Source organism: Sceloporus occidentalis, unplaced genomic scaffold (genome assembly GCF_023333645.1).
Source record: "Sceloporus occidentalis isolate IW3139 unplaced genomic scaffold, rSceOcc1.0.p SCAF_288, whole genome shotgun sequence".
Classification (NCBI taxonomy): Eukaryota; Metazoa; Chordata; class Lepidosauria; order Squamata; family Phrynosomatidae; genus Sceloporus; species Sceloporus occidentalis.
In genome coordinates this window covers 68,290-91,541 of record NW_028317268.1, presented here as the reverse complement: position 1 = coordinate 91,541, position 23,252 = coordinate 68,290, and the positions used below count along the sequence as shown (strand labels likewise).

Here is a 23,252-nt window from a genome sequence, read left to right as displayed (position 1 = left end):
AAGAAATGAGAAATGTCTGAATATTCTTTAGAGATTTATGCTTTTATGCTTTGTTTTAGCAGGCTTCCCTTGATCTGTAGGGAGAGGAAAAAAATTGAATTAAAAAAAAAATAAAAAAATGATTCTGAATTATTGAAATAGAAATTAAATTAATTGTCCAAAAATGAATGAGGCAAAAACAAAAAAATGATCCGAATCAATTTTGCTCTCTATATATACAAATATACACACTAAAATGTTTCTGCCAACTAAGTCTAATATTTTTTTGACCTTTCAGGGATCTAAACAAAGAAGCAAACTACGCACCGGGGGGCCACAAATACAAAATGTAAAAAAAATGACAAAATAAATAACAAAAATTATTTTTGACTTATTTTTGAAATTGTGTGTGCAGAAAAGAAATGTAAGGCAGCCAATGAGAAAAGGGCAGATTTAAAAGAAAACAAAATAATAATAATATACCAATTGTCCAAAAATTGTATCTGGCCATAAGAATCCCCCCATGGCGATTTATGTTTAATTCTCACGCCATGACTTAATTATTCAGCCTTCTCCCTTTTCAGATATCTGATCTCCAAAGTCATGGAGCCTTTCAACCAAAGCATGGTGACGTATTTCATTATTAAAGGGATTTCAGAAGACTCCGAGCTTCAGCTTCCCATCTTCTTCTTGGTTCTTCTCATCTATCTCATCACTGTCGGTGGTAACCTGACCGTCCTGCTCCTCATCTGTCTGGATCGGCACCTTCACACCCCCATGTACTTCTTCCTCGGGCTCTTGTCGTTGGTGGACGTGTCTTCAGCCACGGTCACTCTTCACAAGACCCTTTTCACATTTGTATCGGGAAATAAGACTATTCCTTACGCAAGTTGCTTGATACAGATGTTTTGTTTTGGGTGCTTCCTTACCGTCGAGCTGTTTATCATTACAGCTATGAGTTACGACCGCTACATGGCCGTCTGTTACCCATTGCAGTATGTAATGATCATGAACCATCGAGCTTGTGTTCTGTTGGCCAGCGCCTGCTTTATTTTAAGCCTCTTTGGGAACATGCCTATTGTGGTCTTAATTTCCCAGTTCTCCTGCTATAGATCCAACATCATTAATCACTTCTTCTGCGACCTCCTGCCCATTTTAACCATTTCTTGCAGCGACACATCTCTCCTAGAGACCGTGTTCCTTATCGAAGCAACTGTGTTTTTCAGCATCATCCCCTTTCTGCTCACCTTCATATCTTACGTTTTCATTATTGCCGCCATACTGAGGATCCGTTCCAGTATCGGGAGACGCAAAGCCTTCTACACGTGCTCCTCACACCTCACGCTAGTCATTCTACTCTATGCAACCCTTGTCTTCCAGTATCTACGCCCCATCTCAGAAGACACCTTAGATTACAATAAGCTTATCTCTCTGTTTAACACGGCTGCTGTCCCCATATTAAACCCGCTGATCTACACCGTAAAGAATAAAGATGTGAAGTCGGCATTCAGGCGAAAACTCTCTTATTTCCAAAATACTTTTAAGCGTTAAAAATATCTACAATGTGTTTTTGGATTCTCTTTTACGCTCAATGCCATTGTAAAGATACCTTTTAAAAGTTATAAATTAAATAAGGAAGTTATTGTTCCTTAAAGTGAAAAAAGTTTATATTACCAATGTTAGCATGATTATCCGCATCAATGGATGTTGCCATATTGGGCCAAGGGAAAATGGCGTCTTGATATCTTTTTATTTTGGCCAATTTAGAAACATATGTAACGTTACAAAGGCTTCTTGGACCTCTCGTCTTCAGATGGAATGTTACAGGGTCACCGTACCCAGCTGGGTCCCCCTGTTTGAGGGCTGAGGAATCACCGGTCAGTCCCTCATACGGCGCTCCTGCTATCCACGGGTCAGTCAGACCACCATTCGTAGTAAAACAAGAACAACTTTATTTACAAACACACAGAACTTTATTTATAATCTCAATTCAATGAGCACCGAACCCCCAATCCCATCAACCACATCTCATCACAAATCCCATCAGTATACAGGGGATGGATCAAGTGAGGGGATTACAGAATACAATGGGTTCCCCCACCTGTGTTATCCCCCCTGTAGTGCGGGTGCCGTCGGGGCCGACAGGGCTGTGTTGGCTGATTAAGAGCCCCAGCCAGATTATAGGATCGTCTCTTTGAAGGCCGGAGCTGCAGCCACATTCAGTCTCCGGGCCGGTTACACAATAAACACAATATAATATATTACCGGGTCACGGTATACGGAACCGGACACAAAAGTGCTCCATGACCCGGCTAAAGTTCACACGGGCATATGACCCGGCTAGCCCGGCCCTGTCACATGGACCAGGATCAAAGGATTTCTACCTGAAAGCGGGGTTCTATTAGACATAAACTGGTCATACCGGTTCTCGAGACAATTGCGTTACTATATAAAACCCTTCTTAAATCATTACAGGTGACAATTATTGTTTCCATTGTTGAATTCTTCATGTAATTATATGAAATAGAATACCCACAAAAAGAGATTATTTTTAACGCCAATCCACACGTACACGTTGGAAGAGAAAAGGGAGTAGGTCCACGTGATATAAAACTGTTACTGTAAATCAAATTGTTTCTAGTGGATAAACACACATTTTATACAAACCTAAATTAAAGAAACATACACTCTGAAAGTTATTAAACTGTAACATTTATTAAATTAAAAGAAATTATTTGTTTTATTATTTTTTTCTGATTTTTCCTGTATATTTCCTTGGGGGGAGGGGACATGTTTTTTCTTTAAAAGGAAATCTTCACCATGGTTTTTTCTTCGTATCAGATTAAAAATAACTTTTCTAAAACATTGCTCTGTTTTCTTCATTAAAAAGTTGTATTTTTTGCCCTATAATATAATGCTTTCTTGCTCTGTTATCCGAGCCCCGATCTACTAAACCCCCCGACTCGGTATCATACGATAGAATGGCTCATGTAAGAGTAAAAGTACTTACCTGATGTATAATCTGCCCCCCAGGGGGGCACCTCAAATGTACAGGGACCATGCAGCGATCATATGTATTAAAGTGCTTTTTTAAAGATGCAGAAGGGGCATCAGAATGAAATAGACGAGGAATGAGGGCAATTTATAGACAAGGAATGAGGGTGAAATTTACTGTCACGGTAAAGTGGTGGGTTTTAGTGAAGCCCACCTTTGATTGCTAAGGTACCCCTAAATTAAAGTGGGTTCATGTTCTAACCTTGTCCCTAATCCTAGCTCCCTCTTATTCTTAATGATCATCCCTTCGTAACCGGCATAAAGCACTTTAACAACAACGTCGGCTATGCTGTCACGTCTAGATTTTCCTTAAAAGGTTCCTCTTGGTTTTCTCTAGCGCCTGTTTGACCTCGTTATTTCTAAGGCTGTATATTACAGGGTTCAGCATGGGAATACCCAAGGTATACAGTACAGAGAAGACCTTATCCTGCTCTATGGAGTACGCAGACTTCGGCCTCATATACATCGTGAGGATGATGCCAAAGAACATGATGACCACGATGAGGTGGGACGAGCAGGTGGAGAAGGCTTTGCGCTTCCCCTCCTTGGAGCGGATCCTCAGGATGGTGGATATAATGAAAATATAAGTGATGATAATAAATGCAAGTGGCGTGAATCCAAAAAGCGCTCCTGAGACTTGTATGGCAAACTCTACACTCTGCGTTCCGCTGCAGGACAACTTGAGTAGAGGTTTAAGGTCGCAAAATAAATGGTTAATGGCATTGGAGCTGCAGAAGGAATATTGAGACAACAAAGACACATAGGTTGTAGAGTCCAGGAACCCGAAGAACCAAGAAGCCACCGCCATCTGCACACAAACCCTGAGATTCATGAGCTGGGGATAATGTAGAGGATGGCAGATGGCGGAGTATCGGTCGAATGCCATGACCGCTAACAGGCAATACTCCGCCACGACACAAACGACAAAGAAAAACATCTGAGCCACACAGCCTGCGAATGATATGTTGCGTTGACCGGTCAGGCAGATATGCAAGAGCTTGGGAAGAATGGTTGACGTGAACGTAATGTCGAGGAAGGACAAGTTACACAGGAAGAAGTACATGGGCGTGTGGAGAAGGGGTTCCATGCCGATCACCAGGACAATCGTTAGGTTTCCAGACAACGCCACCAGATACGCCAGGAGGAACGCCACGAACAGCAGACGTTCTAGACCTGGAAGCTCATAGAATCCCAGGAGAAGAAATTCCGTGGCCTCCGTGTAATTTTCCATCTAAAATCAATGCAGAGTGCGCCTGTTAAGATGACCATTGAATAAATTAAAATAACCATAAACACCATGTAATACATATGGGGGGCACATATGGTATTTTCACGAGGGGAAGCTACGTTGAAGGGACCCCTCCCCAAGCATGAGCCCGTTCTGGATCTAAATATTATGGAGCAAATAAATACAATTGTGGTCAAAAATATAACCCGGTGGTACATAAGAAAACATCCTGGGATGTCATCAAAAAGATTATGGTCAATTTTTGAAGGGCTTGCTTATGTGCCAAGAAGCCTCAAGGGACCCCTTAGGACTTGGGGACCCCAAGTATTGAGAAATTAATTTAGGGTTATAATGCTCCCCCTCTTACCTGTAAATTCCTTGAGCCGACAAAATGTATTTAATTCAATCAAAAAAATATCCTGAAAGACAAAAAATATAATTGTTATTTTTATTCTCTATTTAAATTGCAAGCTCTCAAGCCCACTTGGGCATCTTTTTTATTTAATCTTGTGTTAATTTTGTAACTTTTTTTCCACTTGTATTTTCATACATTTTGGCTATTGGATGTACAATTAATAATTATATTCCACTGGGAGAAAAAAAAAGAAATTTCAAAGATTTTTACATTATTCAATGATTTGCCATTTTTTCTAAAGGTTTCCTAGGCTGCAACATTTAATTTGCATGCTTCATAATAGGAATTATTCTATTATATATTATATATATTGTATATTATATTATAGGAATAAAAAAATAAATAAAAAGCTTGCAATCCAACGCAATTCATTTGTGCTAAAAAGGTGACATTTTTACTCCAAATATTTTGTTATAAAAATGTTCATTACTTTTTATGGAGAAACAAGATAAATATTTCACTCCAACATTCTACTTACTACTGTATTCCAACATTGCAAGGAGGTCACGGTCACGGCTGGAAGAAATTATTCCATTCCATATTAAATCTGTTACAGAACCGTGGGTTAAAATAATCCAGGGCCAGGCTCTATAAACAAAGAACTGTCGCTGGAAATCTGGGAGAGTTGGCAGGTATGTGAATCTATCACAAAGCTTTTCTGTATGACCTCCGCCATCGTCTGTCTGTAACGCAGAGCAGGGTGACTTTATATGCTCAGGATGACAGTCCCAAAGGTTTGCTTTGCCGAAGCGCTGGGATTCAGGCATCGAAAACCAGTTTCCGACTATAACAGCAGAAGTAGAAATGGGGACACCTCGGAGCTTTGGTACTTAGCGCGAGACCCAAACTGGAAGCACGTTGGGGGAAATGGGCCAAGAGCAGGTCTGGTGAAAAACAATAAACATGGAGCAAGAGTTAGGGGTAGAGTAGGGGTAAGGTTGGGGTTGGGTTAGAGTAGGGGTTAGGGTTATGGTTGGGGTAGGGTCAGGGGAAGAGTTAGGGTACAGTAGGGGTAGGGTTGGGGTAGGGTTATGGGTAGAGTAGGGGTAGGGGTAGAGTTAGAGTAGGGGTAAGGGTAGGGTTACAGTAGAGGTAGGGTTAGGGGAAAAAGTAGGGTTATTGGAAAGGTTATGGTTAGGGTTGGGGAAGGGTTAGGGTAGGGTTGGACTTTGGGTCATACCTGATAACTGCAGAACTCTTCCAAATAACACCAGAATTACCATTATTACTTTCAGGGGGCATAGGCAGAAAAGATGGCATTCTTGCCCGCCCTCCATTCTACATGCCACCTTTGCCAGTTTTCCAAAAACATTTCTTACAGCCCTAAAAGTCACAATAATTGAAAAAATAGAAATTAAATTGTGTAATTTTTTTTTTCTGGGGGCCCCCAGTGGCAGTTTTGGAATTGAGTGTGTTATCGCGCATGTCTTCACCCACAATCCATCAGCAGGCCCGTGTTGTCCAATTACCTTCCACCAAAGCATTTCGGTGAATCTTCCAATTTGTGTTCCTGGAATTTTCCCTAACCTATCAATGAAGAGCTGAGATGAGCGCAGAGCCAGGCTACAGACGATAGAGCCAATCTCAGGCAGGTGACCAGCAAGACTAAAGGGTTAAATTGCCCACCCAAATCCTAAGAGCTTGCAAGAATGGACTAATGAGGTCACCATGTCAGCAGATGACATCATATTTGCAGGATAAAAATTGTCAGGAAATATTAAATGATCTCAATATGTACGACTTGGGTGGAGAGAAGAGAGAGGGGGATGGGAGGGAGACATTTAAATATAAAGGGATTTAACGAAGGACAGGAGGGGAGTTTATTTCAAAGGAGGAAAAAAGTTACAACAACAGACCAGAATCTAACACTAGAGGATCAGAGACTGAGATGGAATGGAAGGAAGTTTGACTTCACTGATAGGGTAGTAGTTAAGTGGAACAGCCTCCCAGCAGAAGTGGTAGAGGGTAATACAGTGAGAGGATTAAACATGCATGGGATAGACATTTGGTTCCTGAATCTAAGACGAGACCAACGACTGAAGGTTTGAGTCTTTACAGCAGGAGAAACGGGGCGACTAGACGGGGGCCGGATGGGGGCCTGATCTGCCGGCATCTTCTATGTTTTAAAAGTGAAAAGCTAAATTGGCCCAAAATGAATTCTAATTAAGAGTGAGTCTTCATCTTTTAAAATGTTATCTTCGGAAATCTATGCAAAGAAGCTACCAACACCAGCTGTCCATCCAAGCACCCTTTGGATGCCACAAAACAATCTGCAGGGCCAAAAAACGAGTACCATTAGTCCTGAAGTTTCAGCCCAAAGGAAGAGGCCGTCGAAAAGTAAAAGTATGGGAATAAAAGCTGATGCACCAGTGTTTGGAAGCCGCATTATATCCTCCATGGACCCGAATGCTCCCCAGCTTTCAAACAATTTGTCCGCTGGCACATCGTAGTATATCTACATTATACATGCTCCTGCACAATGGGTGAAGAAGAATTTATTTTACATTTTTTATGTTTTTACTTTTTCATTGTTTTTTTACATAAAAAGTAGCCCTTCCTTACACAATGGCAGTATATTAAAAAATAGCCGTTGTTTTAAAGCTGTATTAAATCCTTCATTGCCTTGAATAGGGTCTCTTCAAGCCTATGGACCCTATTCAAATCGATGGGGCTCATGCAAATCGATGGAAGATGCAATGCAGCTTCCAAACACTAGGGGTCGATGGTGTACAGGAGTATATACACATTCCTGCGCATGCAATGGCCAAACTTGGGGGGGGGGCGTCATATTCTTATATTTCTTTATTTTTAATGCTGCAAATAGAAAAGAAACACACAAAGCAACAAAGATTTATATAAATGCGTTTGCTTTATTTTTTTTACATGATGATGCAGCTTTGCGGACTACAACTCCCATTACTCTCTGCCATAATGATGATTAGTGATGGGGATTGTAGCTCTAAAGAGTGCTAAAAGCGTACTTGTAGATACTTTTTTTTCTTTTTCTATAATGATAGAATTTAACCTCTTCTTGCATGAGCCAAATGTATAATACCGTATATCATGTACTGTCACCTATATCCATAGTATGTGCAATCTACATATATGTAAAAATAAATAAATAAATACATTTACCAAGGGTGGTGAGGGCCTTTTGGGTTTTTTTACCCAAACTGTTTAATTTTGCATTTATACCATTATATAAGACCCATAGTTAAAGCTGGGTTAAAAATTAGATATACGTTCAGCCATATCCCTTTCCCACGTATGTTTAAATTCTCTCACTGTATTTGCCACTTCGGCTGGGAGGCTGTCACACTTATCTACCACCCTCAAACTGAAATAACATTACTAACAATCCAAGCCCTTTTCTCTGGCAATGCTCAGCTATAAATCAAAAAGTAAAATAAATATTATGGTACGTTGATCCATTTAAAGGTGCCACAAGGTTCTATGGGATATCTTTACGCTGCTATATGTTCTATTACTTGGCATATGCTTCATCACTTTTTTTTTCTATAACTGTCTAAGGTGAAAGTGGTATATGACTAAATATATCTCCAGTAATAGAAAATGACCAATGATTTCAAGGAGGAATGTCCACATTCACACTCTCACTCTATCATACTCTCATTTTCGTTCCTGCCAGGTTATGTCCGCGGAGATGCAGGTGAAGAAAGAAGAAAGCAGACTGAACAGAGAAAGGAGAAAAGAGAAGGGATACCATAGAAGAAGATGTGGCAGTGGAATTTGTCAGCAAAGAAAGTAAGGAAACATTTAGAGAGCGTAAGAGGTAGTGTATGAGAATGCGAGTGTGAGAGAATGAGAGAGAGAGTGTGGGTGAACGTGGACCCACAAATTTCATACGAAAATTCAGAGCTTTTGCTTTGTTTTCTTCCAATTCATGGGGGGTTTGGCCTCGTTTTCGGGACCTTGTATGAATCACTTAAGTTACCAAAATTCAGTAAATTTGCAATTCGTACGGAGACAAATGCACAGGTCTGTTACAAACATACTTATTGCGGTTTCGGATTTCGCTTTCAGTTTTCAGACACCGCCGCATCTCAGAACGTTCCTCTTGAGTCTCCCGAGAGCCTCTTTCACCTCTTTATTTCTCAAGCTGTATATAATGGGATTTAACGTGGGGATACACAGGGTGTACATGAGAGCGAGCGCCTTATCCTGCTCTATGGAGTACGCAGACTTCGGCCTCATGTACATGGTGAGGATAATTCCAAAGAACAAGATGACCACGGTGAGGTGGGACGAGCAGGTGGAGAAGGCTTTGCGCTTCCCTTCTCTGGAGCGGATCCTCAGGATTGCGGAAATTATCAAGACATAAGACACGAGAACGAAGACGAGAGGGACGACTCCGAAGAGGACAGCAGACACTTGGACGGCTAGCTCCAAAATGTCGGTTCTGCTGCAGGACAGCTTGATGAGGGGTTTGAGGTCACAAAATAAATGGTTAATGACCTTGGACTGACAAAAAGAGCACTGGGAAATCAATCCAAGAAACAAGAAGGATTCCAGGAGACCAAAACACCAAGAAGCCATCGCAAGTAGAGCGCAGACATTCAAGTTCATCAAATGCGGGTAAATGAGCGGGTTACAAATGGCCGCATATCGGTCGTAAGCCATGACCGCCAGGAGGAAGTATTCTGCCACCACGCATAAGACAAAGAGGAACACTTGCGCGATACACCCCGCGTACGGAATAGACTGGTCTCCGGTTAGGCAGATATGTAAGAGCTTGGGGACGACGGTCGACGTGTAGGTTATGTCGAGGAAGGACAAATTACACAGAAAGAAGTACATGGGCGTGCGTAGACGCCGGTCCTTAAATATCACCAGGATGATGGTCAGGTTGCCCGTTAAAGCCATAACGTAAATAAGAAGAAGGATGGCGAACAGAGTAACGTGCATATCCGGCCTCTCGTAAAATCCCAGGAGGATGAAGAAGTTCCACGTTGCGTTTCCTGCTTCCATTTATTTTGCAGCCTCGTGAAATACAGAACACAATTATTTCACAATTTAAACAACTAAAATTGCCAGTAAAAAAAATGGCTATTTTAACTGTATTTTCCTCTACGAGAGTCAGAAGGATATTGAACACATCGGGGGTCTATTCACTAATGGGAGAGTTTGCAGGAGACTTGTGTTTCAGCTTTTTGACCTCACTATACATTCTGAAGGACCAACCCCAGTGAGCTTCTGCTGCCGGCCCTGTACAATGTATAGTTATCAGTGAGATTTCGCTGTCCATCGACTTATACATAATACAGGGCCAGCTCTGCCTTCATAATCAACAGTGAAGTCATAGCTCTGAAACACGACTCTACTTTTAGTGAATAAACCCCACTGAGCAATGTTTCAATGAAAAGGAAATACTTGTAACCTTCCAAACCTGGCCAAGCCTGCGCCTGAATGTGGCTGAGGAAAGTAATTTGAGTAGCCATGTCCCTGTAACACGCCGGATTCTACTCTGCATACATGACGTGATACATGCATACATACACTACTGCACAAAAGTTTGGGATCACTTAGAAATGTCCTTGTTTTTTTAAAGAAAAGCAGATTTTGTTCAATTAAATAAAATGAAATGGGTCAGAAATCCAGCGCAGACGGGGTTAATGTTTTAAATTTCTAGTGTAGCTGGAAACGGCTGATTTTTAATGCAATCTCTTCAAAGGCTACAGAGGTCCTTTATCACTCCCATCACTCCTGTGTAACAATGGCCCATTATCACTCCCATCACTCCTGTGTCCCAATGGCCCTTTATCACTCCCATCACTCCCGTGTTCCAATGGCCCTTTATCACTCCCATCACTCCTGTGTTCCAATGGCCCTTTATCACTCCCATCACTCCTGTGTCCCAGCGGCCCTTTATCACTCCCATCACTCCTGTGTCCCAATGGCCCTTTATCACTCCCATCACTCCTGTGTTCTAATGGCCCTTTATCACTCCCATCACTCCTGTGTCCCAATGGCCCTTTATCACTCCCATCACTCCTGTGCTCCAATGGCCCTTTATCACTCCCATCACTCCTGTGTTCTAATGGCCCTTTATCACTCCCATCACTCCTGTGTCCCAATGGCCCTTTATCACTCCCATCACTCCTGTGTCCCAATGGCCCTTTATCACTCCCATCACTCCTGTGCTCCAATGGCCCTTTATCACTCCCATCACTCCTGTGTAACAATGGCCCATTATCACTCCCATCACTCCTGTGTCCCAATGGCCCTTTATCACTCCCATCACTCCTGTGTTCCAATGGCCCTTTATCACTCCCATCACTCCTGTGCTCCAATGGCCCTTTATCACTCCCATCACTCCTGTGTGCCAATGGCCCTTTATCACTCCCATCACTCCTGTGTTCCAATGGCCCTTTATCACTCCCATCACTCCCATCACTCCTGTGTTCCAATGGCCCTTTATCACTCCCATCACTCCTGTGTCCCAATGGCCCTTTATCACTCCCATCACTCCTGTGTTCCAATGGCCCTTTATCACTCCCATCACTCCTGTGTGCCAATGGCCCTTTATCACTCCCATCACTCCTGTGTTCCAATGGCCCTTTATCACTCCCATCACTCCCATCACTCCTGTGTTCCAATGGCCCTTTATCACTCCCATCACTCCTGTGTCCCAATGGCCCTTTATCACTCCCATCACTCCTGTGTTCCAATGGCCCTTTATCACTCCCATCACTCCTGTGTGCCAATGGCCCTTTATCACTCCCATCACTCCTGTGTTCCAATGGCACGTTGTGTTCGCTGATCCAAGTTTAAGCTTAAAATTTGCAATTATGTTACAGCCAGAAATTCCCTTGTTTTCCATGAAAACAGCCGAGTGACCCCAAACCTTTGAACGTTGGTGTGTATAATGCATACATGTAAACTGGTAGAGTAGAAAAAATATATGATTTTAGTAGTGAGAATATACTGGGTTTTGTTAATGGATTTAACACACATCTGCCATTTCCCCAAATCCTTCATTTTACAGCTTATTATATTAAAAAAAAAATTGTATAATGCTGTTAAGAAAAAAATTGGGAAAAACGGATATTAGTAACGAAACCCACCTTATGTCTATACCACGGAGCAGTCATCTTAACTTCCTCCAATGAAATTCTCTCATTCCTATCGTTAAATCGCTGATCGTAAGAGAGGAGAAAACCTAAGAATAGGAAACCGGTGACATAACGCTCGCTCCCCTGCGGTGAAATAGACAATTTATTTTTTATTTTTTTTTAATTCTCCCCCCCACCCTAAATAAAAATTATACAAAAAAAATACAAGTAGTAAAACGGGATATTTTCATATAGCTGCGTATATAAAGTGAGTGGACGTCAGGCGAACGCAGACCTTCTAAAACATACTGTTTTGTGGGCTGATTGGAGACGAGCGAGATTCAGAAACATATATTTTGTGGTAAATTCCGAAAACTGCAAAAACAATATACAAACTTTTATTTAAAAACTTAGAAAATTCCATTCCATATTAACATGATAAAGTATGACTAGTAGCAATATTTAGTACAATGTCTTAATTACTATATATATATATACACAATAGATATATTGTAAATGTTCTATTATCTATAGTATTATATATATAGACAGGAGACAGTGTATACAGAAACATAGATTTTTTTGGACAGCGGATACAAACCGTTCATCCAATCTAGTTCATTATATAAAGGATTAATCAGTCGTTGGTCTCGTCTTAAATTCAAGAGCCGTATGCCTATCCCATGCATGTTTAATACCCTCACTGTATTACCCTCTACCACTTCTGCTGGGAGGCTGTTCCACTTATCCACCACCCTCTAAGTAAAGTAAAGTAAAACTTCCTTCCATTCCATCTCAGTCTCTGACCCCTCTAGTGTTAGATTCTGGTCTCTTGTTGTAACTTTTCTCCTTCTTTGAAATAAACTCCCCTCCCGTCCTTTATTAAATTCCTTTTATGTATTTAAATCTCTCTCCCATCCCCTTCTCTCCCTTCTCTCCCCCAAGCCGGACAGATTGAGATCTTTTAGTCTTTCCTGATATTTTCGTCCTACAAACAATTCTCTGTTTGAGATATAAAGCTGTAGGCAAACAAATTAAAGTAATTACGATGTTTTATAGTCGTTACGCAGGATTGTAACTCTATTCTTTATAAGGAAGTTTAAAGCACATGAGACCGCCTGCGGCGCGTTACCTGGATAAACGTCTTCCTGTCCGCGTATCCTAATGACTTGCTCTGGATTACCGGGCTGGAGCAGGTTCTAGTTATATACAAAAGAGCAAAACTCCAGTGGGATATTAAGGATGAGTGACAGATACTTTGTAACAGGGTTACTAGCAGTTACAAGGTTAAAACGCTGGCTGTAACCACGTTCTGCTAATGAGATGCGGCAGCATCTGCTCATTAACCAACCAGACTGGTCTCAGTAGCTCATGGCTGTGTAAGGGTTAAGATAGACGCATCCTCCATATTGGTTGGACTGCATAAAATATTTACAAACAAAAAAGTAGATTTAATTTAATTTTTTTTTTTTTAAGCTATATTTGTTTTTGACAGCCATGGGCAACGGGGGGAAGGGGGCAAAAGGGGGAACCCCCCCAACCAGGAAATTCATAGAGGCTCACTAGAGCAGCAGCAGGGGAGGGAGCTATTATTTAATACTCTATACCCCTCTGCTGTCAGAGTGGTTTGGTCTGCTCTCCTCCCCTTCACTCTGCTAGCTGCTTCTTCACAGACACAGAGTCCCCGCCTGGGCAGAGACACAGTTTGCAGGCTGCAGACAGAAGGTAGTTTTATTTTATGTATTGCAGCTAGGGTTAGTTAATACTCCAGCTCCCATGACTCTCAGACAGTCTGAGGCATAAAGACATTGCATGGATGGCCATTCAGGGAGGCCTCCCCCTATTTATGCATGTCAGAAGATAGACATATATGCAGATATAGACATTACCCACAGTGCATTGTGGAATAGGAAACTGCCCTGGGTTTTGCTCAGAGATTCTAAAGGAAGATTCTGTGTCGCTGGGCTAAAGGAGCAGTGTTTGATACCCCGTTCCCAGCTGACATCCCCATTAAAAATAGTATTTGTTTTGTGATGTCAGTGTGACCTCCTATCCTCATCCTGCAGGGGGTGCTCTGAGAGTGACTGCTTGGCAGTATAAACAAATTCCGGTGGTCTAGTGCCCTTTCACCTTTCCTGGCTCTTTCAATACTCTTGATTAGGCTCAGGTTGCTGTTATAATGCTGAAAACCACTGAAACCAGTTTAGCCCCTTAAGGACTTAATTTTTGTGTTTTTGCGCTGTCTTTCTTTACTATTATTTCCCTATTTCTCATCTGCCCAATCCACAAAAAAAGATATTACTATTATTATACATTTTCATATATATATATATTTATAGTATCTCACAAAAGTGAGCACACCCCTCACATTTTTGTAAAGACTACATCTTTTCATGTGACAACACTGGAGAAATAACACTCAGCTATAATGTAAAGAACCAATCGCAAAAGTCACAGTAGGTAAAAGTGATTGAAAACCCTACCACTTATAATTAAGAGGGTAGTAGAAGCATTATCTACAACACAACCGTTTGGGTTTTTTTGGAAGCCCGAGGTGCGTGCTCATTTGGTGCCGCATTTTGTGCACAAGGCAGCAGAAGCCAGACTACGATACTGAGTTCCCTCACGGAGAACTCGGACAAATTCCATCCCCCCCTCCATGGGAGGGTCGGATCTTGAGTCTCACCCCGAAGAGTGAGACTCCTTGCTGGCCTTCTTGAAGAGAGGAAGGGGCCAGAAGGCTCCCAATCCTCCTCCAGCAAAGTCCGGGCTTCACTGCCTTTTAAAAAGAAAAACAGTGTCCAAAACGTAGTGACAAATTCGTGTGCCGAAGAATAGTGGGGGTCAAACCGTGAATTTTCAAGCCGTGAATTCAATTTTTTTTTGTATTTAAGTTTATTATACAAACTGGTTATGATAAAACAGACATCAACCTGTTTTAGCAGGAGTACATAAATCGGTATTATCGGTACAGGTAGACGATAAGCAGTACTGCGACGCAGCGCAGGGCAATACACGTTACAGTATGACTTCAGTTACGGAAAGCTCAGTAGAAGCAGTGTACAATTACATTCCCAGACATGGCGCATATGGTTAGCACTTGGTGGAACATAACCTGGGGAAATGGGGGGGGGGAGGGTGCCGAGGAGAATGGGGCTAGTCTTCAGCCTCTAGACTGTCCTTGAGAGAGTAGTCTCTCAGCAGGCTGTGGATAAGCCTGCGGCAGTCACGGACTGTGACCTGCTCCCTCCTCAGCACCAGGCGCTTCCTGGCAAACCATAGAGCGTCCTTTACACAGCACATGAGACGCCAAGCATCCTCAATGGCGCTCTCCGTGCGTGTTCCTGGAAAAAGTCCGTAAAGTACCGAATGGTAAGACAGGTACTTTCTCTCGATAGAGTCTTTGAGATCCAGCTCCAGGGCTCTGAACAAAGCCTGTGCAAGAACAAGTGAAGGGAAGTCTCCTCCTCCACAATGCACTGTGGTAGTGTGTCTATATCTGCACAGCCCCCTGGCATGCATAAATGTCCTTAGGGGGAGGCCTCCCTGAATGGCCATCCATGCCATGTCTTTATGCCTGTTGGTTAGCCTGCTCGACGACACGTTAGCCCAGACAGTCTTGGCTGTGGCGTCGGGGAGCCCTGGGATGTTCTCGATAGTGTCTTTGGCTCTGATGAACTTGTGGATCACACGGGGTAACCACAAATCTGGTTTAACTCCCTCCAGTTGGTGCTCCCTTACAAATTTGCCCACATCCGAGTAGAACCAGGGCATGGTCCAATTGTAAGGGACGGAGCTGTCCCACTTTTCCCACTTGAGCTGCCTCCACAGGGGCAGCAGGAAGAAGCGAGACATGGAGTTTCCAGCAGAGCCTTTCGCTACGTCTCTGAGAGTCCTGCGCACGCAGTTGCACACAAAGAAGGTCCTCAACATGGTAGGGATGTCAGGCACTCCTTTGCCTCCCTTGCCGGGTTCCTTGTACATCACTGCGCGCTTTACTCTGTCCATTTTGGAGCCCCAGATGAAGTGGAAAACTGCTCGGTTTATGGCTCGGTGAATGGTGACCAGCAAGGGCCAGGCCTGAGCCACGTACTGCAGCACGGGAAGAATCTCGTTGCGCAGCACCAGCACTTTCCCTTCGATGGTGAGGTCTCTGAGGCTCCACAGCCCAAATTTCTGCTTTACTTTGTTGAGTCTCTCCTCCCAGCTTTTCAGGGCCGCGCCGTCTCTGCCGAACCAGACTCCCAGGATCTTTAGGAAGTCGGTTTTGACGGGAAACGGGATCGGCTCAGAAGTCAGGTCCCACTGCACGAACAGCATGGTCTCCGACTTCCCGCAGTTGACCTTTGCGCCTGAAGCTCGGCTGAAGTGCTCGCACGTCTGGACGAGCGCTCTCACCGACCGGCGATCCGCGCAGAAGATGGTCACGTCATCCATGTAGAGCGAGCACTTTATCTCCTTCTTGTCTCTGCCCGGCGCGGTGATCCCTCTGATCTCTGGATTCCGTCTTATGCACTCGGCGAAGAGCTCTATACAACAGACAAAAAGAAGAGGTGAGAGAGGGCAGCCTTGCCTGACCCCAGAGAGGACCAGGAAGGGGTCAGTCTTCCAGCCGTTCACCAGCACCGAGCTGCGGATATCAAGGTACATCAGGTTAGCGTAAGAGCAGAACATCTCCCCCAGCCCAAACCTCCGCAGTACCTGACCCATAAAACCATGAGACAGTCGATCAAATGCCTTCTCTTGGTCTAGGGTGACCAGAGCGGCACGGACGTTGCGGTCCTTGATGTAGTAGATCCTGATGAGGGCCAGGCTGTCCGCGATCCGGCGTCCTGGGATGCCGCAGGTCTGGTCGGGGTGGACGATCTGCCCGATGACTTTCTTCAACCTGGTGGCTAGTACCTTGGCGAGGATCTTGTAGTCCACGTTCAGGAGACAGATGGGACGCCAATTTTTCAGGTCGCATCTCTCCCCCTTCCGCTTGTACAGGATCGTGATCATTCCCTCTCTCAGCGTGGGGGGCATCCTGCCCTCCACCACCATCTCATCGTACAGGTCGAGGAGGTCCGGGCCGATGAGGTCCCACAGCGTTGTGTACAACTCGGCTGGGAGGCCGTCACTGCCCGGTGTCCTGCCCTTCCTGAAGGATTTGGCGGCAGAGTGCAGCTCCTCCAGCGTCAAGGGGGCGTCCATGGCTGCGCGGGCTGCGGGATCAATGGTGTTAGTGATACCTGACAGGAACCGTTCAGCAGCCTCCGGGTCTGTGTCTTTGGGGGAGTAGAGATCTCGGTAGTAGTCGACGACCACTTTCTGGACCTCCTCCTTCCCCTGTCGTACCACACCTTCGCTGTCTCTCATTTCCGTCAGGGGCGTGTGGGCGGAGTGGAGCTTCCTGAAAAAGAAAGAATTGCATTTCTCACCCTTCTCCAGGTTCTCCACCTTGGAACGGAAGACGATTTGCTTGGATTCCTCCTCAAAGTGCCTTTTCAGGCCCTCCTTGGTCTCCTCCAGCTCCTTGTCCACGTCCCATCCGCATTCTTGGAGGTCCAACAGGGACTGCAGCTTGCGTTGCAGCGTCTGAATTTCCTCTTCCTCTCACACGCCTGGAGTCTTCCTTTAGCCTGAAAGAAAGAGCGCAGCTTTACTTTAGTAAACTCCCACCACTGGGTTACAGTTTTCATGTTTGCTCGAAGACAAATGCACAAGTCTAATATATATGATATATTTTGTTACTTAGGGCTTGCTTTTAACCATTATTCACACACGGAAGACATTATTCAAAAATAAATAAATAGAATCACAGTATTAACCTCTACCACTAAGATAATAATTATCAGTATTCATTTCCATACTATAATGATAATTATATCCGGTGATAATTAACATTTTACTCTATTATGCTACTGATTATTTTATTATAAGACAATCTAATCTATCGGTTCATTTTTTTTCTATTTGCTGATACTTTGCGGCAGCTTATAGGGAATTACAGAAAATGTTTGGCTTTAAAACACAGTTGAAGTCATCAAAGGAGTTAATAAGAGATACATTTACCGAATCCACCGTAGAATTCGGCACCCAAACCCCTCTGCCAATTATTATACTTTCCAATTAAAAGCGATCCACACGCACACTCTCCAAGCGCCGATCGCACGCCGTTCTATTTTGCAACATCGCGGGTAATTAAAGTTATTGTCGACTTTAAATTCCACGTGGGATTTAATGGTAGACGAACCCTTCGGGGCTAATTATAAAGTGATGTTTGCAAACCACGGAACCCTCGGCGGGGTATTTAAAACTTATGAGCAAACTGGCAAAAGGTTTAATGGTGAAAATAAAGACTTAGCTTTAGACTTTCCGGATATCAACGATGGCCGTCCAAAGTCACAAAGCTATTGTGATTCAATTTAAATGGGATATTTACCAAAACTCTCATAAAAAGGTGTCTTTATTTTCAGGATATTATTCATTAAATGATGCTAACCTGTTAAAGGTGCTGTTCCACCTAAAGAAAGTATTAATTGAATGCCCCTAGTCTACTAAACTCAGCAGGTCCGCCATTTTACACTTTCCTCCAAAGGTTCAATCCTTTAACTACAACGCCAACACTTTTGGCAAGGGTGACAATAAAAACCTCTATATGTGGTGTTATTACAGATTATATGGCACATACAGTATGTATGGGGATGCACATAGCACCAAAAGCAGCTGGCTGTCCTCGATGAGTTAATATCAAACTTTTAGGGTGATACCAATGGGTTTTCACCAATGAACGCTTTGAAGGCTGTAACATGCATCCAAAATTGTTCATTCGTTTATGCAAAGAGCTTGTATGCCCTAATGCACTATTACAAAAATCTCAATTACTATACCAGCTAGTCCCTACAACAAGGGCAGTCCAGGACAAAAAAAATATAAAAAAAATAAAAAAAAATCACAAGCTCATACTGGCTCATAAGCAGGGTCCAGTAGGGGCTCGCCCTAAGTGAAAGGGTATGTCCAAATGTTGACCTCCTTCCTGTCCTGTGCTTAACAAGCTTTTTACTTTGGATTGTTTCAACTTGTTTGCTGAAAATTGTTCACAGGAGTTACTGGTTTCCACTACCTCTGTGCAGCTGCACTAGTGATTGGCCCTGCCCCTTTCATTAGTCAATGAACCCTCCTGCCTACTTGAGTCATGTTAATGAAGGCAGAGAGTCATTCAAAGATCCGAATCTTACAGGGATCCGGGGCAGTTATGCTTAATGGGGTCTTCAGGGTTAATTTAGGGGCAGTTATGCTTAATGGAGTGTTTAGGGTTAATTTAGGGGCAGTTATGGTTGATGGGGTGTTTGGGGTTAATTTAGGGGCAGTTATGCTTAATGGGGTGTTTAGGGTTAATTTTAGGGGCAGTCATGGTTGATGGGTTGTTATGGGTTAATTTAATGCTGAGGGTTAATTTTATTAATTTAATAAAGTTAACTTAATTTAAGGTGCAGTTGCAGGTAAAGGGGAATGTAAATTCTGGGGGCAGTGATTATTAATGTATTTATTTATAAAAGTATGGTGATATTCTCTGAATCATTCGAATCATTGAACGACTCTCTGACTCTATGAGTCATCGTTCCTCTGTGAATGAATGAGCTGTAACCTGACCCCAGAGTCTGTGTCTGAGTGCTCTGCAGATGACTCACAGCTCTAGGATCAGGTTACAGCTGAATGATTCACAGACTGAACCGCTACAAATGAATCATTCAGTCAACTGAACCGATTCATCCGGATCACTAAAAAGATTCGGATCAGATTCGTTCATGATCCGGACATCACTACTGCGATGCTAATTCACTTAAAAGAGAAAATGCACCCTGGGGGGCTGACGACTTCAGAGCAAATTTCCAACTCATGAAGAAACGCAGTCGTCGCAAGTCGCTATGTCACGTAGATCGTGGCCGTGCAGATCCAGTCGCCAGCCGCACCTGGGTTATCAGGAGACAGCTGGCCTTAAAGTGCCAGGGCCGCCGCATGATCGCCAGTCCAGTGATTATTATGCAGGGACGGCACAGCCCCATACCTACCAACTAGCACCGCACGGCTGTTCGGCGGGTGGGTGACCGGACTAAACAGCAGTCATACGTTTAATGCTCCTTTCGAACCATTGATACCCTGCCCTGACAGCGATTCAATGTGTGCACTGCATATGAGCACTAAAAGCTCTTGCTTATTTCAGAGAAACGATAAAACACACACAAGTAAAAATAAACCACAGCAGGCACGTTTAACCCTCTCAATACTGACATTCTGTTTCACTTCTGAGAATAATAGACTCCCAGAAACATTATGGTTGTGAGTTGGCCAAATTATCAGACTTCTTGGAACTTAGCCAGCTCTTTAATTGGCTTCTTATAAATTACTATTGAGCTGGCAAAGTTCCAAGAATAAGTCTGGGAACTCTGCCAACTTTTTAATATATAATATTACTTCCCCACAACCTTCACCAACTGCGATGTCCAAAAGTCCAGACAGACCAGAGGCTTCTCCAGGCTGTGATTGCTCCCTTAGGAGCGACTGTCTATGCTTAACCCTGCAGGCATAGGAAATGTCAGGGACTAAGCCATGTGCTTATGATACGATCACAGGTTTCTTCAGTCACTAGCATTGAAAGAGTTAATAAAAAAAAAAAGCCAACTAGTTTGGAAACAGTGACGCACGTCTTTCATATTTAGCCTCATAACTCCCAAAATAAATAAAAGTACCAGGTGTGCAGCGGTGGTCTCAAAATCTATACTTTGTTTTGTTTTTGCTGATTTCACCTGGCTATATATAGCCAGTTTTTTTTATTTTTTCTGTACTAGATAATGATAAATAACTATATATACATACATATACACAGGGTCTACTTGTCCTAAAACATTGGGAAATACAATATATAATTGGTGTGGTTAAACTAAATAGTTAAGTGTGAAAACAGAAACATCAGCCTTAGTCCTTCAGGGGTTAACTGGCCACCTACAGCCCCGCACTGGTCATCTGGCACACGGGCTGATAGACCCGGCTGCATGAGCATAAAACACATAACATGCCGCCGCACACGTCTAGATGTCGGCCACACGTGTGTCATCAGGTGGCCGCTGGTCTTAAAGGGCCAGGGCTACCTCTTCACCGCCAGTGCGGCCCTGGGCACAGCCAGATCATATGTATGAATTGCTGTATGTTAGAAGAAAGCTTATGTGATCGTAAATATTATTCCTGACAAAGACATAAGAAAGCAGGGAATGCCTAGTCAATGATATATGGACGAGTTCCCGCCAACACGTCTACTCTATGTTGTTCTATATATATGTGCAAAGGGTCAAGTCTAGGCCATTCTTAATTATGCAGCTTAAAGAGGTGTAACTTGCTTGAAAAGTAACCAATCATAATAATGCATGCTATTAGAAGTAGATAAGATGCTATATAAACCATGTAATTCAAACATGTAAGGAGACAACGCTTCGACTTTTGTGTGTTGTGTGCCTTGTCTCGATTATGCGCATGATCTAATTAAAGGAAACTCTTTCTGAGGAGAATTCGACCATTATTTCAACCAACACTGTATATATTGTATTTTTTTTATTAATAATTTTTAAAAATCCATCTAATGAGGTTAAACATCCTATATCTTGTTCACATCTTTCAACAGAAAGTTTTGCTGATAGAAACTTAAATTATTTTTATAATGACAATTTATAAAGTTACCGAGGATCTAGAGTACAGTTTATATCTCCTCCTACTACGAGAATTTTTGTTTTTTGGCCTTAGGTGTTCATCTTGTCACAGATTAATTTATATCCTGAGTAAACAGGTATCTAATTACAGGTTTGGTCATCAAGGTCCCCGTTCAGACGAAAATCTCCCCTATCAGGTTCTCTGCTCTATATTTATATATATATATATATATATATATATATAATTCATGCCATGTACTATGGGGTCTGTATTAGGGTGACCACATGTCCTGTATCGTCCATGACAGTCCCGTAATGGCATTTTAAATCCCGGGCAACCTCAATCTGGGCCAATACATCGGCCTGGAATGAGACGAGAGAGAGAGAGAGAGAGAGAAAGAAAAGAGAGAGGAGAGAGGTGTGTGTGTGTTTAGATTCACAGCCGTGCATTTAGCAGCTTTATCCACCAGGTGTCGCCACAGAGCCTGACGCTAAAAAGAAATCGTTTGTTTCCTGGTTTAACCCCTTTGTGGACCAGAGCGGTTTTCATCTTTTAATATATACGATATATAATTTGGCATTAAAAAAAAAACCATTCATAAATGTAAGACCTAAATTCTTATGAATAACATTTTAAAAATTGGGATTTAAAGAAAACATATTCACAGTTTTACGGGTATATAAATTATCTACAGCTGGTATAAATGCGAAAAATACCAAAACACATTATTTTAACCTGCCCTGATTTGGAAAACGCACAATATTTCTACATTATTTTCAAATTTTCTTTTTTTTTTTAAAACAAATGTTTTAACACCACCTAATGCTAAACCTATCCCTAAACGTGTGTTCCTCACCAACTACAACATATTTATTAAAATATATAGAGTATAGGTTGTAGCTGTGTTAGTCCAGTGGTGTGAATATCAAATAACAGATGGAATAAGTATCCTGTGATAATACTTTTTTTATTGGACTAACAGAATTTTGGAATGTCGAGCTTTCGGGAGCTCTTCTCCCTTTCTCAAGTTTTAAACATTTCTGAGCAAAAGGACTCACAGAATTCAATGTTGCGTGGCAGGGGAGGGGGGCTTACTGCCCAGATCTGATAAGGGGGATGAATATAGGGGTGGGAATGTATATGTCCACACATGTCGTCATATATACAGGTAAATATAGAAGAACATGGTGCACTTAAAAATACAGTACATATAGCAGGTGGGGGGTTCTGTAAAACCTGCATAGTGGGACAGGAAGCCCAAATCGGCACTGAGCCCTCTATTCTTGCTGTTGATTCATTCTGACTTCAAAAGTTTGTCTTTCTTTGGTGTTACTGAAGTCCCCTTTCAGCACTTTGATTTTTAGGTCCCTGATTGAATGGTCATGTTGGGTGAAATGGTGTCCCACAGGGGTGCAGTAGGAATTTTCTTAGTGGTGTTTAATGGAATGTCTGCGCATGTTCATTCTGCCATTTAATTGCTGGCTGGTTTCTCCAACGTAGCATCCCAGGGAACTGCTGTTTTCTGGCTCTCTCCAGCTCAAGGAGGGATGCAGAGAACGGGGACACAGATGGTGTTTACAGGCATCACTTATGTCACACATACCCTGTGGTTACCGCAATTGCAGTACCGTGGGACTGGTGTCATGTCTTTGGCCCTCTAGGGACATCATTTTTTTTTTCTTTTTTATTGAATTTTATCAGTTTATTCCTCCCCAGTAGCAGCACTCAGCAGAGCTCCATGTGGCAGCAGAGCTCCTGTGGCTGATCTGGTCGCCCTTCCCAGCCATAGTTATATTACCCTATAGAGGAGCGCCAGGAA

The 23,252-nt window shown here is 42.8% G+C and overlaps 3 protein-coding genes across 3 annotated transcripts; 1 reads left to right on the top strand and 2 right to left on the bottom strand.

Moving 5' to 3' along the window:
* Positions 1–582: 582 nt before the first annotated feature.
* LOC149275427 (olfactory receptor 8D1-like) lies at positions 583–1,530 on the top strand. The gene has a single exon (XM_089504735.1). It carries the CDS (start codon positions 583–585, stop codon positions 1,528–1,530), a length of 948 nt encoding a protein of 315 aa, XP_089360861.1.
* A 1,801-nt stretch (positions 1,531–3,331) lies between these two features.
* Positions 3,332–4,264, bottom strand: LOC149275426 (olfactory receptor 9G19-like). Its single transcript, XM_089504734.1, has one exon. The coding sequence runs from the start codon at positions 4,262–4,264 to the stop codon at positions 3,332–3,334; it is 933 nt and encodes a 310-aa protein (XP_089360860.1).
* Positions 4,265–8,723: 4,459 nt separating this feature from the next.
* LOC149275425 (olfactory receptor 5AP2-like) lies at positions 8,724–9,602 on the bottom strand. Its single transcript, XM_089504732.1, has one exon. The coding sequence runs from the start codon at positions 9,600–9,602 to the stop codon at positions 8,724–8,726; it is 879 nt and encodes a 292-aa protein (XP_089360858.1).
* Positions 9,603–23,252: the final 13,650 nt, after the last annotated feature.